General features: G+C 44.0%; 1 protein-coding gene across 3 annotated transcripts; it reads left to right on the top strand.

Moving 5' to 3' along the window:
• Positions 1 to 1851: 1851 nt before the first annotated feature.
• On the top strand, positions 1852 to 15049 carry DCK (deoxycytidine kinase). Of its 3 annotated transcripts, none has more exons than XM_066632123.1 (7): positions 1852 to 1914; positions 5752 to 5867; positions 9040 to 9233; positions 10338 to 10485; positions 12354 to 12469; positions 12951 to 13050; positions 13499 to 15049. In XM_066632123.1, the coding sequence occupies exons 1-7, from the start codon at positions 1902 to 1904 to the stop codon at positions 13523 to 13525; spliced, it is 714 nt and encodes a 237-aa protein (XP_066488220.1). In that variant the 5' UTR covers positions 1852 to 1901; the 3' UTR covers positions 13526 to 15049. The 3 variants fall into 3 exon arrangements, with proteins under 3 accessions (XP_066488220.1, XP_066488221.1, XP_066488219.1); XM_066632124.1 differs by lacking the exon at positions 1852 to 1914 and adding an exon at positions 3138 to 3548; XM_066632122.1 differs by lacking the exon at positions 1852 to 1914 and adding an exon at positions 3362 to 3570.
• Positions 15050 to 15954: the final 905 nt, after the last annotated feature.

The following is a 15954-nucleotide window of genomic DNA, read 5'->3' as shown; positions in this document are numbered from 1 at the left end:
TACTCCCCAGGGAACTCCAATGGGAACGAACCTTTCCCTTCTTTCCCCAAGAAAGGTGCAACCTCAAGCACTCATTGACCTGGCAATGAGGACACATTTGCAACGAAGTTGCCTTCATCTGGTCATCTGTGCAAGCATAGTCTATGGCTGGAGGTTGACAAGTGGAAGGACTCCTCCTTGATCCCTTTACAGACCTTCTGCTGTGTTCCATCTTAATGGAACACCCAGCATACGCGTGTCTCTTCAGAAGTCCCCTTATAGTCAATGGGGCTTACTCCTGGGTAAGTGTGACTAGGACGGCAGTCTTGGAGCCCCATCCTCTGAATGCCTACTCAGAAATAAAGCCTCTTATAGTCAGTAGGACTTGCTACCAGGTAAGTGTGGATAGGATAGCAGCCTCAGAGCCCCATCCTAGGCATGTCTAGTCAGAAGTAAGTCCTATCACAGTCAGTGGGTCACAGTAAGTCCTATCACAGTCACAGAAGTAAGTCCTATCACAGTCAACTTACTCTGTTGTAAGTGTGGCCAGGATGGCAGCCCTAGAGCCCATCCTGGGTGTGCCTACTCAGAGGTAAGTCCTCTTGTAGTCAGTGGGGCTTACTCCATCCACATTTACCTGGGAGTAATCCCCATTGACTATAACTGGACTGACTTCTGAGTAGACATGCATAGGATTGCACTCAGAGGTAAGTCCTCTTGTAGTCAATGTGACTTACTCTGCTGTAAGTGTGGCCAGGATGGCTGGTACAAGACTCTGGGAACAAGCGCTGTCATGGCTGCAGGGCAGCTGCTTTGCCCCCCCCCTGCGGCTACGCCCCTACGAGGGTGTCAGAATGAGCCCCGCCCACATAGTGGAGGGGCCTAGTCGAGGGAGACTGTTCATTCTGACCGTCCTAGGCCACGCCTGCTGACAGTTGAGGCCGTCAACGGCCACTTGAGGCGGTTGAACGCGCGCTCTCTCGCCTCAGAGGCACGCCCCTCTGCCTAGGCAGCCAGTCGGAAGCAGCGACAGCCGACTCCCACCAATCACCAGCCGGGATGGCTCCTTTGGGCGGGAGCAGGTCCCTCTTCCGGACGCTCCTCCATCTGCTCCTCTAGGCGGCGCCCACCGACACTTCAGGCCCGCCCCTCTGCCCAAGTAGCCAATCGGAGGCTGTGACAGCCGCCTCCGCCAATCGCCAGCCCGATTGAGCTCTCCGCTGACCTCAGAGACAGCGTCGCCCCTCTCTGCCCAAGCAGCCAATCGGAGGTTGCCACAGCCAAGCTGCCAACAGCGACTCCTTTTGGCTCTGTTGAGTCATGACAGCTTCATCCGCTTGCGGTCTCCCATCCAAAATTCAACCAGGACCGTGCCTGCTTAGCATGATTCTGGCCAAACCACCAGGCCCTGACTCCTGCTCCCTGCAGTGAGCAAGCAAAGGGAGGAGCCTGGAGGTGCCTGGAGACACGTGCTGAGTGTCAGGCTGTTGGCTGACTTTGGGTAGGCCTGGAAGGCCTCAGAAGGACCTGGGTCAGTACCCTGGAGATGGCATCAGCCTGCCAAGGAAAAGACAAGCAATGACTCCTAATCTGTCCTCCTGGAAGAACTGGAATGCGGTGGCGTAGCTGGAGGGGGGCGCAGCACCCGTGCAGGGAGAACCACTGGCTGCAGTTCAGCACTTACCCTTTCCTCTGTGGCTGGAAAGTAGTGGGGAAAGGACAGAAAAGGGGAAGCTCAGCAGCCCCTGGCACGCTGGGTTTCTCATTCCAATTTCAGGGTCCCAGCACAAAAACCATGCCTTGAAGAATCATGGAACAGTCTGTCATCCCCTAGAACTGGCAACAACAAAAAATGCCTGCTCATGGATCAAGTGTACAGCCTGTCTTACCAATATCCTGAAGCTGCAGGTTCTGAAGTGCTGATGACATTGTGGGGTAATGAGCCTTTTCTGGTGTAGCTTTACAAAACCAAACAAAAAGCACCCTCTGCCTTGGCAGTGTCAGCAAAAGGGCTTCAACAGCTGACCTTAGTGGCCAGGCTGATTCAGAGGGAAGGATGTGGCTCTGTGGCCCAGCACGTACTGGCTGAAGCCAAGGCCTCTCCAGGGAGGGCTGGGGAAGACCCCAGAGCTGCTGCCAAGCTTTGTGGCCTGACTCCATATAGGGGAACTTTATTTACTTGTGCATTTTGATGCCATCTTTCTGCATAACTCTGCAGCGCACCCCTATGCATGTAAGTTCCATTATAGTCAATGGGGCTTACTCCCAGGTAAGTGTGGATAGGATGACAGCCTAAGGGCGCAATCCTAACCCCTTATGTCAGTGCTTTCTAGCAGTGCCAGTGGGACATGTGCTGGATCCTGCAGTTGGGTGTCACTCATGGAGGCCTCCTCAAAGTAAGGGAATGTTTGTTCCTTACCTCAGAGCTGCATTGCCCTTATGTCAGTGCTCTCCAGCACTGACATAAGGGGTTAGGATTGCACCTAACAAACATATACTCTAGTCCAGCGTTTCTGTGGATTGGGACCCATTAGGTGGGCCAGGAGCCATGCCCTTTTCAGAAAGATTGCTTATCACCTAGCTCAGCCGTCATTGAAAATGCAACGCTGAAAATCCAGGTTACAGAGCTGCTGGGCAGAGTGGACTCCTGGTGGGGCAGAGGCCTGGGGTTTTGTCCTGAATAGGTGGGGAGATGGGACACTGGGCTGTGTGGTTGCAGAAGTACCCAAGTCTGGGTTCTGCTTTGACTTCCGAGCTGGAATTGTTGGGCTCTGACTACGCAGAGCAAAAGCACAAGCACACTGTGCAATGGGGCACTTGGCTAACCGTGGCTTAGGTTCGAAGCCAGAACTGATGATGTCACTTCCAGCCGTGACGTCACTTCCAAGTTCATGACGTCATTCCCAGTGAGTCCCCACAGAATGCCACTCTAAAAAGTGGGTGTTTGATAGTGCAGAAAGGTTTGAGAACAGCTGTCATCATAGAGTGCTGCTGTCTTGCTTTACAAAAAAACAGTGTTGAGGGGTGAGGTGCCCTGAGCATGTGCAGAGTGCAGCACTAATTAATTCCACAGGCACAGTGAGCAATCGATGCGCTCGCAGCTCTGCAAGTTTCCCCTGCCTCTTCCGATCCGTAGCGCGATGTGCGGTTAAGCTCCCCTCTGCCGCTGAAGCCGGCGCCGGCTCCTCTCAGGCGAGCGCTGCCGTCGGCTTTCCGTTCACGCAAGCCGAAGCAACGTTTGGGAGATTCGCGTTTTTCCGAGGGATGTTTGACCTTCTCGGGCACCCGTAAGGTCGAGTGCGGATGCAGGTGCGAGGATCAGATTGGAACTGAAGCCGGCACCGAGGGAGGGGGAGGAGCCGCCGGTGGGCGTGGCTCCCGTCGTTGCGTCACCGCGCGCCACAGCCAATCCCGCTGCACCCCGCGCTCGCGTCGTCGCGCGCCACTTTCGAATGCGCGCGCCGGAGGAAGGGGAGCCGTCTCGAGCAGTCACCTTGGAGGGACCGGCGCCGGTGGTCTCCATGGCAACCCCACCCAAGCGGAGCCGGGCCGGGAGCAGCATCAAGAAGGTCGCCATCGAAGGCAACATAGGTGGGTGGCTGAGGGGGCGCTGCTGGGTCAGGCCGAGGGCTCATCTAGTCCTGTTCCCTGTGGCAAGGAGTTCCACAGGCTATACATGCATGAGAGCATAAGAAGAGCCCTGCTGGATCAGACCAAAGGCCCAGCCTATCTAGCTTTCTGTGGCAAGGAGTTCCACATATTAGTTACATACATAAGGACATAAGGAGAGCCCTGCTGGATCATGCCATTCAGTCCAGCTCCCTGTGGCAAGGAGTTCCACAGGCTAATTACATGCATAAGAACAGAGCCCTGCTGGATCAGGCAGGGCTCATCTAGTCCAGCTTCCTGTGGCAAGGGGTTCCGTGGGCTAATTGCATGCATAAGAACCTCAGAAGAGCCTGCTGGACTGGCCAAAGGCCATCTAGTCCAGCTTCCTGTATCTCACTGTGGCCCACCAGATGCCTCAGAGAACACAAGGCAACAGGAGACTTGCATCCTGGTGCCCTCCCTTGCATTTGGCCTTCTGAGGTAGCCTACTTCTGATATCAGGAGGTTGCACATACACATCATGGCTTGAAAGATGTGATGGACTTTTCCTCCAGAAATCTGTCCAATCCCCTTTTAAAGGCAGCTAGGCCAGACACCATCACGACATCCTGCAGCAAGGAGTTCCATAGAGAGAAAGTGGGTCAAGAATAATCTCTGTTGGAACTGGGATGGCATAGTTGCTCATCTTTAAGAAAAGAAAAGAAAAAAATGAAATGGGAAGCACCAGTTTTAATAGTGCAATTGCATAAAAGGAATGGCGAGAGAATTAGAACAGACAAAAATAAATATTAATTTACCCAGTGTGTAATTAGTCTGTGAAACTGCTTGCCACAGGATGTGGTGTGGCGCCTGGCCCAGATGACTTTAAAAGTGTATTGGGCTGATTTATGAAAGCCCTCACAGGTTACAAGCCATGACTATATCCAATGTCAGGGTTTTAGAGGTAGCCAATCTCTGAATGCCAGGTGCAAGGGAGTGGCAAGAGGATGCAGGTCTCTTGTTGTGCTCATCCTGAGGATCTGGTGGGCAACTATGAGATACAGGAAGCTGGACCACATGAGCCTTTGGCCTGATCTAGTGGGGCTCTTCTTATGTACACATGCAAAGAAAGTATTAAAGCCCCAATTTTTTAAATATTGTGCTCTGAAAAGAGGCTATATGATAGGCTGGTCTGTCTCTTCCTCAGAACTAGATGGTTTTTGAAATAGCTATTGCAGTTGTAGCAGCTTGCCTCAGCTGTCTGTGTCAATCCCCTGTAAGTGATTATGCAGTATTCAAGTTTATAACGTGGGGTGCAAGGGAATATAAAGTGCAGGAGGAAAAGACTGATGCAGTAGCTTGGGGTGTGCTCTTTAAGATGTGGGGGGAATATGTGTCTGAAATGACGCCATATTTGCCCTTAAAGCTAAACTTGAAGAAATATAATACATTTTTAAATATTTATTTTAAAGTTTATTAAGATTCTGTTATTTGCTTATTATTAAAATAGCTGCCAGAGTCATTGATCTGCTTTGCAGGGATGTGCTATAGTTTTTTGAGCCTTGCCCTCCCTTGTTGCATTCACACATGGGTGCTCTTCACTTTCCTGTCTCTTTTTGGCCTTCTGTATCTTCAGAAAGAAACCTATAGTTATTATTATAAATGCTAATGCAGCATTTCCTGTTTGTCAAGTGAATTATAGACTTGGGCATGTCTGTTCCTGCAATGACTTTACAATGGTGAGCTAAAGTAAAGACATGGGAGAGGCAGGCTCATAGGTGTGAAACTGGGGTAGTGTTACCTATGTGCTGTACAATAATTAAGTTAAAAAGAAGCCAGTGGGCAGTGTTATTTTAAAACAAAGTACAGTGTACTTAATGTTGCTTTTCTCAGTTTGTACAATCATGGTCATAATATTTTGGGAAGAAGCTGCAGAATAGTATTGGGACGCTTACTATCTGCATTGGAAATTTTATTTTAAATTGAAAAGTCGACTGTAAATATTGCAGATAAAACAGACATTTGTTTAGTAACCTTTTTCTTATTTCTTAATTAGAAGTGTATATTTAATTGCAGCTGTTGTCCCATCAGTATAACCTTCTCTCAAACTGTCCCTTAGCAATTTCTAGCAAACATCCCTGCCAGAATTTTACAGTGTGACGAATAGATTTCTCCCCTTCACAGCTGCAGGGAAGTCTACCTTTGTGAATATTCTCAAGCAAGCCAGAGAGGAGTGGGAAGTTGTTCCAGAGCCTGTAGCAAGATGGTGCAATGTTCAGAATTGCCAAGATGATTGTGAGGTATGAGGAAATGTGATTTTTATATGATCAAAGAAAGGAGGAAATGGACCCCTTGGGATGCAAGGCTCAGGTGCAATGGGGTGAAAAGACGAACTGTTACATCTTAGTGTTACAGTTGTTTTGTTTGTTTTTCATATTTTTATACTGCCTTGCCTCTGAGGAGCTCAGGGTGGTGTACATGGTTCCTCCCCTCCTTTTGTCCTCACAACATTCCTATGAGGCAGGTGAGGCCGAGAGATGGTGACTGGCCCAAGGTTACCCAGGAAACTTATTGGCTGGGCAGGGATTAGAACCTGAATCTTCTAGGATTAGTCCAACACCAGAACTACTGCACCATCCTGGGTCTCAGTGACCTCTCTGTTAGATTGTTCAAAACACCCTATCCCAAAAGCTTAAACTGTTTTCAATTTTTGTACAGCTTCAGGTTTTGAAATCCCCGTATCTGATGAATCTAATGCAGCAATTGAAAGAAGCTCTATTTTGAGGTCACTAACATTCAATTCCTGCAGTGCAAAGTAAAGGTTGTTATTATTTAGTTTAGTAATAACATTATTAATGGGTTGAGTGGTGAGGCAAGCTACCATAGATACTCGCCTATAAGGAGAGAAATTTCTTCCAATAAATCACCTCCTCAACTTATCTCTGAGGTCACTGAGGGTCAGAGCTATTTCAGACACATCACACAGCAGCTGGGGGGGTGACGTGCTGCCTGCTCCCCCACTGTGTGAAGGGGAGAGGCGAGGGGGGGATGCTTCCACTTTCCACCGAGTTAGGACTGCAGCAGACTCCAGGAGGTGCGAGGAGCCCTGCGCAGCCCTCCACAGGGCTCCTCATTGTTTAGAATCTTCAGACAGAGCAATCGCAAAGCACTTCCTGTTTGCAGTACCTATCATGCCAGTCTGAGGGAGAAAAGCAGGGCTATGGGGCCTTCATATGTGGGAAGTATCGAGGAGCCCCAGAGTGCCAGTGCAAGTGTGGAATGGTGCAGTACTGAGCAGTTGGTATACTTGTGAACCCCTAAAGGTGTCTCAGGGAGCCCCAGGGGTCCTAGGAATACAGTTTCAGAAACATTGGTCTAATCTATAATTGGTTCATTCTGTTTTGGAATGAACGCTACCACTTCACTGTTGTCATGTAGCAATTGCCCACAATATTTAATTTTGGGATTATAGTGATTTATAAATATATTATTTATAATATATAAATTAATTTATAATTTATAATTATTTATAAATCATTTATAATTTATAAGTGATTTATAAATATATTTGCGATTATATTTCCTGTACTGGTTTATAAAGCATACAGTGACTTTTTATTCAAGTTCAACAATATTGAAGTCTCATGGAATGAGAAGGTAAAGCTTAACTTCTTCAGGCAGAAATACGATTCTTCCTCCCCTTCATCTCATCAGAAACATTTATTATTCAGCTTTCTTGTGCTCAAGGTGGCTGGCCTGTGGTTAAAAAAAACAAAACCCTAAGTATCAGTATTGGGTTTTTTTCTCTTTTGTGTACTTAGAGGACATGTTGCCAACTGCTTTCAGGCATTGGGCCAACAGCTGTTACTGAATTGCCTCAAACGCAACAGATGGCATGGGTGAGGTCCACTGAACTTGAATTGGAATTCTCAAACTGAAGGATTAAAAGAGGTGCACTCAACAGTTTGGCAATCTCTGTTCAGTTAGATTGTTAGCTCCTTGAGGGGAAGTCTCCTGAAGACCAGTTATGTGTGTGTTTGTTTTTAAAACTTCTTAGGCTGAAAGTATTTCAGTTAAGCCAACTTTCTGGGATATTTTAAGTCTTTTTACTCTTTAATTGTTGCACTTTATTGCTAGTATTCTCTAACACAGGGGTGCTCAATAGGCAATCTACCGGTAGATCGCGAGGCAAAATGAGTAGATTGCGGAGTGCCGACCCCCCCCCTTCAGGTGCCTCTGGGAGGAAACGCCGGGAGTAAGGCCCATTGTACTCAATGAGGCTTACTCCCAGGTAAGTGGCTAGGATTGCAGCCTCACAGCCTAATCCTAGGCATGTCTAGTCAGGAGTAAGTCCTGTTATACTCAGTGGGGCTCAAGGTACACCAACATACATTGTACACATAAATGTTATGATGGCGCGAACATTGTAAAAAAAACTCTGGTAGATCTCCAGGCCTTGCTGGGTTTCAAAGTAGCTCTCGAGCCAAAAAAGTGTGAGCACCCCTGCTCTAACACATTTTATATTGATGTCATTTCCCTCATTTCCCTTCCTCTGTGAATGTAATGCGAGAGGAGCAAATATATGTACTGTTTATGTATTCTTGTTTCTGTATCCTTGAAGAAAATATTGCTAGAGTAGGGCCTTCTCTGTCCCTTTCTAGGTGGGGCATCTGTGTCCAATGCAGAGAGAGAAATTTTCGGTGGTATATTTCCAGTGTGTGTGTGTAGGAGAGTGTGTACTTGTTTTGGGGAGGATTACAAGAAAATCCTACAGAGAGCTTTGAAATGCTCCAAGGTTTCACTCTTGACTTAAACAGAAAGATTCAGTTCACATATAACACCAAATCATAATTTGAATGTGGTTTCCAGTTCTGGTTTGGAATGCAGGTGTAAACCATAGTTCTCCATTTCAGAAATAACAGCAAACTGTGGTTTGCGGAGAACTTGGAAATTAGTGAATCAAGTGCACAAGGTGGGGGAAGCATATGAATCTGGGACTCATTCATGTCAGAACATTGTTCAGAAGTGTATGTGTCAACTCATAGTGAAGAAAGATTCTAGAAGTAGCCAACTTCTGCCTAAATGTTGTCAACAGATATAGTATCCAATATTCCTTTACTGGGCTGACTGCTGTGCAAGTCTTTCTTCCTAAAGGTCTTTCTGCATATACATTTTAGTAAATATACTATTTTGCATCTTTGGCAGAATTTCTAATTAGTATTCATACATGTATGAGGATGTATATACTGGCAAGGTGGTAAGTAGGTGGGTAGTAAATATCCATTGCTTCCACAAAGCAGATTTTCTGCCTTTGTGGTTTCACTGTTGTCAGAGCATTTGGCACACTGAAATGCAGCTAACGAAGCAACTCTGTTCAGATATTGGAACAATCTTGGAAAATTTACAGGTTGCAGTCGTTGTAAATAAAGGTGCCTTTAACAAAGTGTGTCTTGCTTGTTTTTTTGTAAACAGGAGCTGACAACCTCACAGAAGAGTGGTGGCAATTTGCTCCAGATGATGTATGAAAAGCCTGAGAGGTGGTCCTTCACTTTCCAGACCTATGCCTGTCTGAGCAGAATTCGGGCCCAACTCAAATCTCTTGATGGGAAGCTCAAAGAGGCTGAAGACCCTGTTGTCTTCTTTGAAAGATCTGTTTACAGTGACAGGTATGAATGTTTTGCGCATTCTTTCCTCTACACGTTTGCTTGTTATGTCCATTTCAGTGTTGCTGAACTGAGTTCTTGATACTGAAAAGGGCTACTTGAGAGAATGATATATCTTTTCAGAAGTTGGTATGAATTGAAGCAGATGTGTCTTTATTTACCACACTGATGTCTTCAGTCTCAGTTCGTGCAGAACAGTTCTGTTGCTCTGCTGAGTGTAGCATAGGCTGATATATTTGTATCTACGTATGTATCTAGGGTTCTTTTAAGCCATTATGGTAGAATCTGGGAGCTGCTGACCATTATTGCTTTGGAGAAGCAGAAAAGTACATCAGTGAGTAATAGCTAACCTTTGTAGGTATAACTGCTCTTCTGGGAGGTGCAATTTATAAGCTAATTAGGAATAAGATGGTTGTGTATCATAGACCATAAAAAAAGCACTAACCTAAGAGAGAAATTGTAGTTTATTTACTAACAATTTTATCCCAGTCACCTTCCAAACATAAAGGTCTTGTAGCAAAAATGGCACTTCCTTTATCCCTGAGCGCTGGGTTCTCTCTAGCTAAAATTTGTCCCCTCTTCCCAATTGTGATGCTGCCCTGCTTCCTTACACATTGGTCAAGGTGAGTCCACAAATATGCTTTCAAGGAGAAAGCAGCACTAGGAGAGAATCCCGCTGTTTTCTGCCTTGAAAATGCTTTCCCTTTCTGGACTTTAGTCATTCCTTTACTGTTGGGCATCTGCTGAACTACCTCCTCCCACCAACTTTAGCTCGCAAAATTTAATATCTTTAAATTGCTGCTTTTCCTAATCTACCCTTCTGTTATTCCAGTACTCAAGATGCTTTTCAATTCAACAGGTAAGCTGTTTAGTTCTGTGACCAACCCTAAGTGTTGTGTGTGTAATATTTTTAAGTGCTTCTATACCACGCTTCTCCCACAGGATCCATGGTGGTTCCCAACAAATTAGATACTATCAAACAGTAAAACAGTAATCATAATCAATTATTCTCTTCTCTCACCATCCTTTCCAGTCCTGCTGAATATGTATATGTTTCAGGAAGGGTACAGAATGATATTGAACTTGAATTCCTTGTTTTTTTGGTAGGTACATTTTTGCATCTAATTTATATGAATCTGACTGTATGAATGAAACGGAGTGGACTATTTATCAAGACTGGCACAACTGGATGAATCAGCAGTTTGGATCAAGTCTTGAACTGAATGGCATTATTTATCTCCGAGCAACCCCTGAGGTAAGAAATGAAAGTTGATGGCCGTGACGGAAAATAAAGCATATCAGCTTATTGACTTCACATCACTTGCTGTGATATGAATTCTAAACATCTACAAATGTTTTTCAGCCATTATCTCCCACTTCCTCAAGAAGCTCAGAGAATTAAAACATGGGGTGGCTCACAATATCTTTGATCTGTTGGCAATACACATTTAAACTTCAGGCTTTTGTAAAAAAAACCAGTATTTTTATTTGGCTAGGGTGATGCAGAAACAATAGTTAAATTGTTAATTAACCAGTTTATTAACTGGTTAATTGTTTTGAACCAACAAAATGAGAAAGCAAGAAAAATGAAAGTTGAGAATCTCTATGTGACCGCCTGGTCACTTCTTTTCCCAGGATTAACATGTCTCATTTTTCTGCATGTCCTAGAAAGAAATTGGCAGGGTTTCGTTTGTTTTAGGCTTGGGGCTGTGCCTTTCCCGTTGCGTGTTCCTCCCATATCTGTGTGGCTGCTTTCGAGAACTTTGATTGTACTGAGTGATGGAGAAGATTAGACACAGGCATATATGTTAAAGTTGGTTCCTTTCTGCTTTCAGCAAATACTGGGCTGAATGTTGTTTTTGTTTTGTTTTTAAAAGCGTGACTACAATCTGAACTATGATTACACAGGCCTACAAAATTGAGGGTCAGAAAAATTTTCCCCAAACTTTATGGTGTTTTGATATGAATTTGGGGTGCTGATTCCAAAAATGGCATCCATCTTGCCCTATCATGTCTAGTTTTGGAGACACGGCATAGCCTCTTTAGTGAATGGTTCAGGCAGCTTCCTCATGAGGAATTGGTGTAACATTGTGTTGTGGTATAACATTGGTGTAACATTGGTGCAAAATGTGTGTTGGCCTGTGTTACTGGTATGGTGCAACATTTCAGGCCATTCAACTCAAAATCTTTCAGGCTGGTCATTTTACTTTAGTGTCAACAGCGTGGGGATAACACATAAACTTTAACATTTCCTTGTTCCACGGTACCTTCCATTATGATTTTACCTAACTCAGTTGAAGGGACTGAAGTGTTCTGGCTTCTAGTCTACATAAGATAAGAGGTGGGAAAGAAAAAGAAAGGACCTTAGTAATGGTGCTGGTCTCTTGCTGCTGATGTTCTGAGGGTGTCCCAAAAAGTTGGGCTATGCAGGTAAGTTTAATAAGTCTGATCTGAAAGCTGGAGTGTGAAATAGTTTTTTAGCCTGTAGTTTACGAATTTGTGGACATCCACCAAATTCATTGATTGGGAGGCTCTTTGGTTCTAAAACTATGAGCAGATTTGTCACCCAAGCAGGTTTGTTTATGTAAGGTCCACAAGGAGCAGCATGGAATGTTGAACTTCTCCCCTTATAAATTCAGAGGGACTAAAGATTGATTTGTGGTCTTATGTACATTCCGTAACTAGATGATGTAATGGTTGGAGTCTTGAGCTGGGTCTAGGGAGTCTGGGTTTCAAATCCCCACTTGACTGTGGAACTCTATGAATGGTCTTGGACCAATAATACTCTTTCAGCCTAATCTGTCTCACAGAGTGGTTATGAGGACAAAATGGGCAAGGCAGAACTTTCAACACCATTCTGAGCTTATCTGAAGGAAAGAGTAAGATAAAAATTTGGGAAGTAATAAAAAGTGTTCTCCTCCTGTACACAGTACACACAGTTTCAGGGTATATGATAATGCAGACTCCTGTTTTGGGGAATGTAGCGTGTATTTTTTATTTTGTCTTTTTAGCATCTCATGCTGCATCTCGGCTCAGGGCTTCTTGACATTTGCTAAAGCAGCTTAATAAGGCTTTTATGTTCTATTTGAGTACTTCAGTCTTGCTGGGTGTTCTTATTTCTAGAAATGCTTGGATAGGATTTATGTTCGTGGCAGGGACGAAGAACAAGCCATTCCCATCGAATATCTAGAAAAGCTTCACTACAAACATGAAAGTTGGCTCCAACATAGGACGTTACGGTAATTTTCTCTTAATGGTCGGTTTCTCCTTAAGGTGTTTCTCCTGCCTGCCAGTGTTCTCATGAAGTTTCTGATAAGGCACACACTTCTCTGACTTAAAAAGTTTCTACTTCTGCTACATAAAACAGCTGGTACTTCTGCTTTCAAATGCAGGGTGACTTTCATTTGCCTACATCCAAATTTTGAAGCTTACATTTTCAGCACCATGCTGGATTAGAGCCGTTTTGATCTGTAGATTGAAGTTTTTAAATCACTGGATATTACTAGCAATTCTAAAAATATAGACGTAGAACATAATTTTAGAATTATTTTTATGAATCCCTGAGATTCTAGTTTCTTTGGCTGTAAAGGATTCTTAACCTGGGCAGCTGTCTTTGTTAGAAATCCAGTTGTTAAGTCCCAGTAGGTCATTATGGTTTTGTAATAAGTACTCCTTGCCCTCTCCATGTTTCCAGGCTCAGTGTTCAGTTTTCTTTTACAGAACTGATTTTGAATACCTCCAAGAGGTACCTGTCCTAACACTGGATGTAAATGAAGAGTTCAAAAGCAACAAAGACAAGCATGAAAACATGATTGAAAAGGTAAAGCTTGCAGAAAGTACAAAACACTTTAAATTTTGAGGTGACGACACTTAACGGTCAAATCTTGTGTTCATGTAGCCGTAGAACTCTTGAATGGACATTCTTTAATTGCTTCAGTGGGGCAGGCAGAATTTCACACGTGCAAAGCAGGGCATATGTAGAGTGGTTACCAAGTAAGTCAACATCCTGCTTAAGTATGCTGTTCCTGTGGCCAGTTATATTGGGAGCTTTGTTACTGGTCACTAGAATGAAATTTCTGGTGACCCTGCTGGCCACAGTTATGAACTTGTGCCCCACACATAGAAGGCTGCATTCTGGTTCACCTTCAATGCTTATGACAAGTTCTTTTAGTATATTCTGTTGGAGATGTTTTGTAGAATTACATTTAATAATCTGTTTTAATCTTGCCCAGCTGATATTGTGCATGTTCTCTCTCTTTTTATTTCAGGTCAAAGAATTTTTGAGTACTCTATAGCCATTCTGGAAAGTGCACTGAATCCAAGCATTCCTCAACGTGCATATCCCCAACATGCATATCTGTTTATCACTTCTGCTTAAGGTCTCCACGGACAAGGGACAACTTTGTTGCTTTGTTGACTATTGTGTTGGTTTTATAATATCGCTTAGATGAAGAGACTGTAGTGCTTGGGGAAATCTCTACCCTCGGTTTAGGTGTCTGAGTGAAATACATTACACATTCCTAGTCTGTAGTGCTATTGGTGCAATTCAGTAAAACAGTTAACTTTCTAGAACCACTTTATGGGAAACTGGAGCTGGAATTTCAGGACCTTCTCCACACACGTTCCTAGAACTTGCTTGGAACATCCACATTCCCCAGTGATCTGGGATCACACTGTGGGGAGGGAATTTCTACCATACAGGGTGCACTGATATGTGTCTGTGAAGGGGGATGTTGGGCCTACACTTCTTACACAGCAGACTGTTTATGTAAGGGTGCTGGATTTTTTTAAGTCACACACAAGCCCCCCCCCCCCCCCAAAAAAAGACCATTATGGCTAGATGGAAATTAAACCAGAGATAAGGTATTTCACCCCAGCAGGTTTTCTAAGATTTAGCTTCTGTAACTGTAAGCACTTATCTTGTTCTACCAAATGAAGAGAATCAGCCATACATGATTGCTTCTTGCTGACCTGAAAACTCAGTATATTTTTCCTCTCTGTTTAAGCCAAGACCATGCAGAGAAAACCAGAGGGGCAAGTATTTGCTGGTTTAGGATAACCATCCTAAAGCACACATGCACATATACATACATTTTAAATGAAGTCTTTCTTAGGGGGTCCCATTTAGTGACACTCTTCATTGTTGGAAGCTTCTGAATTGTCCCAAAACATGATTGTGTAACAGCCTCTACTGTCATTTCTCATTAATGAAATGACAATCTGTTGTAGCTGAATATGTAATGTGCAAAGTTGGCAGTCAAGAAACTGTGGCAGTTTGCTGGTCAGGAGGCTGAGTTTGCTTTGCAAAAAGTTGTATATTTATTAGCATGTGTACTTCCCTACAACCTGCTTTGCACTTATTGATGTTTGCATATTGCAGAATAGTCATTATGAGTTTATCTAAGGTATGCTTTTTACAAAATTTAATACGTTTCCTTTTCCACTGGTTGTTTGACGAAAGGGCAAAGTGGACGAACATATTTTTAATACCAGTATCCCACCTGTCTCTGGTGGGGATACCCTCTCATTAATTTTGTAGCTACTTAGAGTAGTAGAAATGGAAACTATTGGGTAACTGAATTAAATGGTGAGTTGGAGGGTTTTTGCCACTAAGTCGTCCCGTCCCCCTGCCGTGGGGGACAAAGAATGAAACACATGGTGTGTCCATCTTTTAAATAAGATTTTGTATTTCTTTTAGTATTTTAAAGTTGGAATCTTCACGGCCATTCTAGCAGCCAAAGATTTTGTGATGTTTGTACTGATTGTCAGTGCTTGTGTGATCATGTTGGAAACTTTGAAATAAATACAAAAGTGTCTGAGTTCAGTGCCATTGCAAGCATGTATCCTGGGTCTTCATGATTTTCCAACCTAACCATTGTCCTTTAACTGTTGTGCCTGTGTTGCAGATTTCAGGTTTTTCAAATGAGCATTATGCCCTTGGAAACACTGGCTTGAGTGGGGTACCTTGAGTGGGGTAAAGGAGGTTGGGACCAGGCCAACAGTTTTAGTTGCTGTCTGTCATTCTGCATGCATTGCAGCTTAAAAAGGCAGCTGCCACTGGATGTTGTGGTTATGAAATTGGGGAACTAAGAGCAAATAAACATTGTTTGCAATCACTGCAGCAGTTGAAGCTAACGTTACAGCAGCAACTCTGTCCAGATGCTTTCAAGCATATCTTAAGTGCTAGAAAATAGGTTTTTAAAATGAAAACCAAGATTCAGAGGAAGTCAGAGCCTTGTAGCCAATCCACTTTCTCCACATACACATGGGCAGACCCACATATTCCCATTATTGGGTGCCAGATTTTTTGACAAAATTTCCTACTCATAGGGAATATGCATAAATAAGATCCATCCCAATAGTAGTTCCCTTTTAGTATGTTATGAAGCAACTCCTACTGTATTTAGTAAAGCTTTTCTCCAGGAAAATGTGCATAAAGACTGGCCAAAAGTTACAAGTACAATACAAATCTGTTTACTCAGAAGTAAAGTTTACTCACCTTGCATTTGGTGAGGCTTACTACTAGGGTTATGTGTCTAAGTCTACTAGTAAGGTTATGCACGTATGGTGCATAAGCCTGCAGTCTTAGATTGTGACTCTGAGTCTCAAGAGTCTGTGTTGAGACTTGCATACCACTGTAAGAGTGCTGAGAAATCTTGGAGTCAAGGTTCCAAAAAGTAGTGCTTGGAGTTAAATTGGTTTGTATGCAATTATGAGCCCACCC

Source organism: Tiliqua scincoides, chromosome 6 (genome assembly GCF_035046505.1).
Source record: "Tiliqua scincoides isolate rTilSci1 chromosome 6, rTilSci1.hap2, whole genome shotgun sequence".
Lineage (NCBI taxonomy): Eukaryota > Metazoa > Chordata > Lepidosauria > Squamata > Scincidae > Tiliqua > Tiliqua scincoides.
The sequence above is the reverse complement of the archived record's forward strand: the minus strand, read 5'-3'. Positions and strand labels throughout refer to the sequence as shown.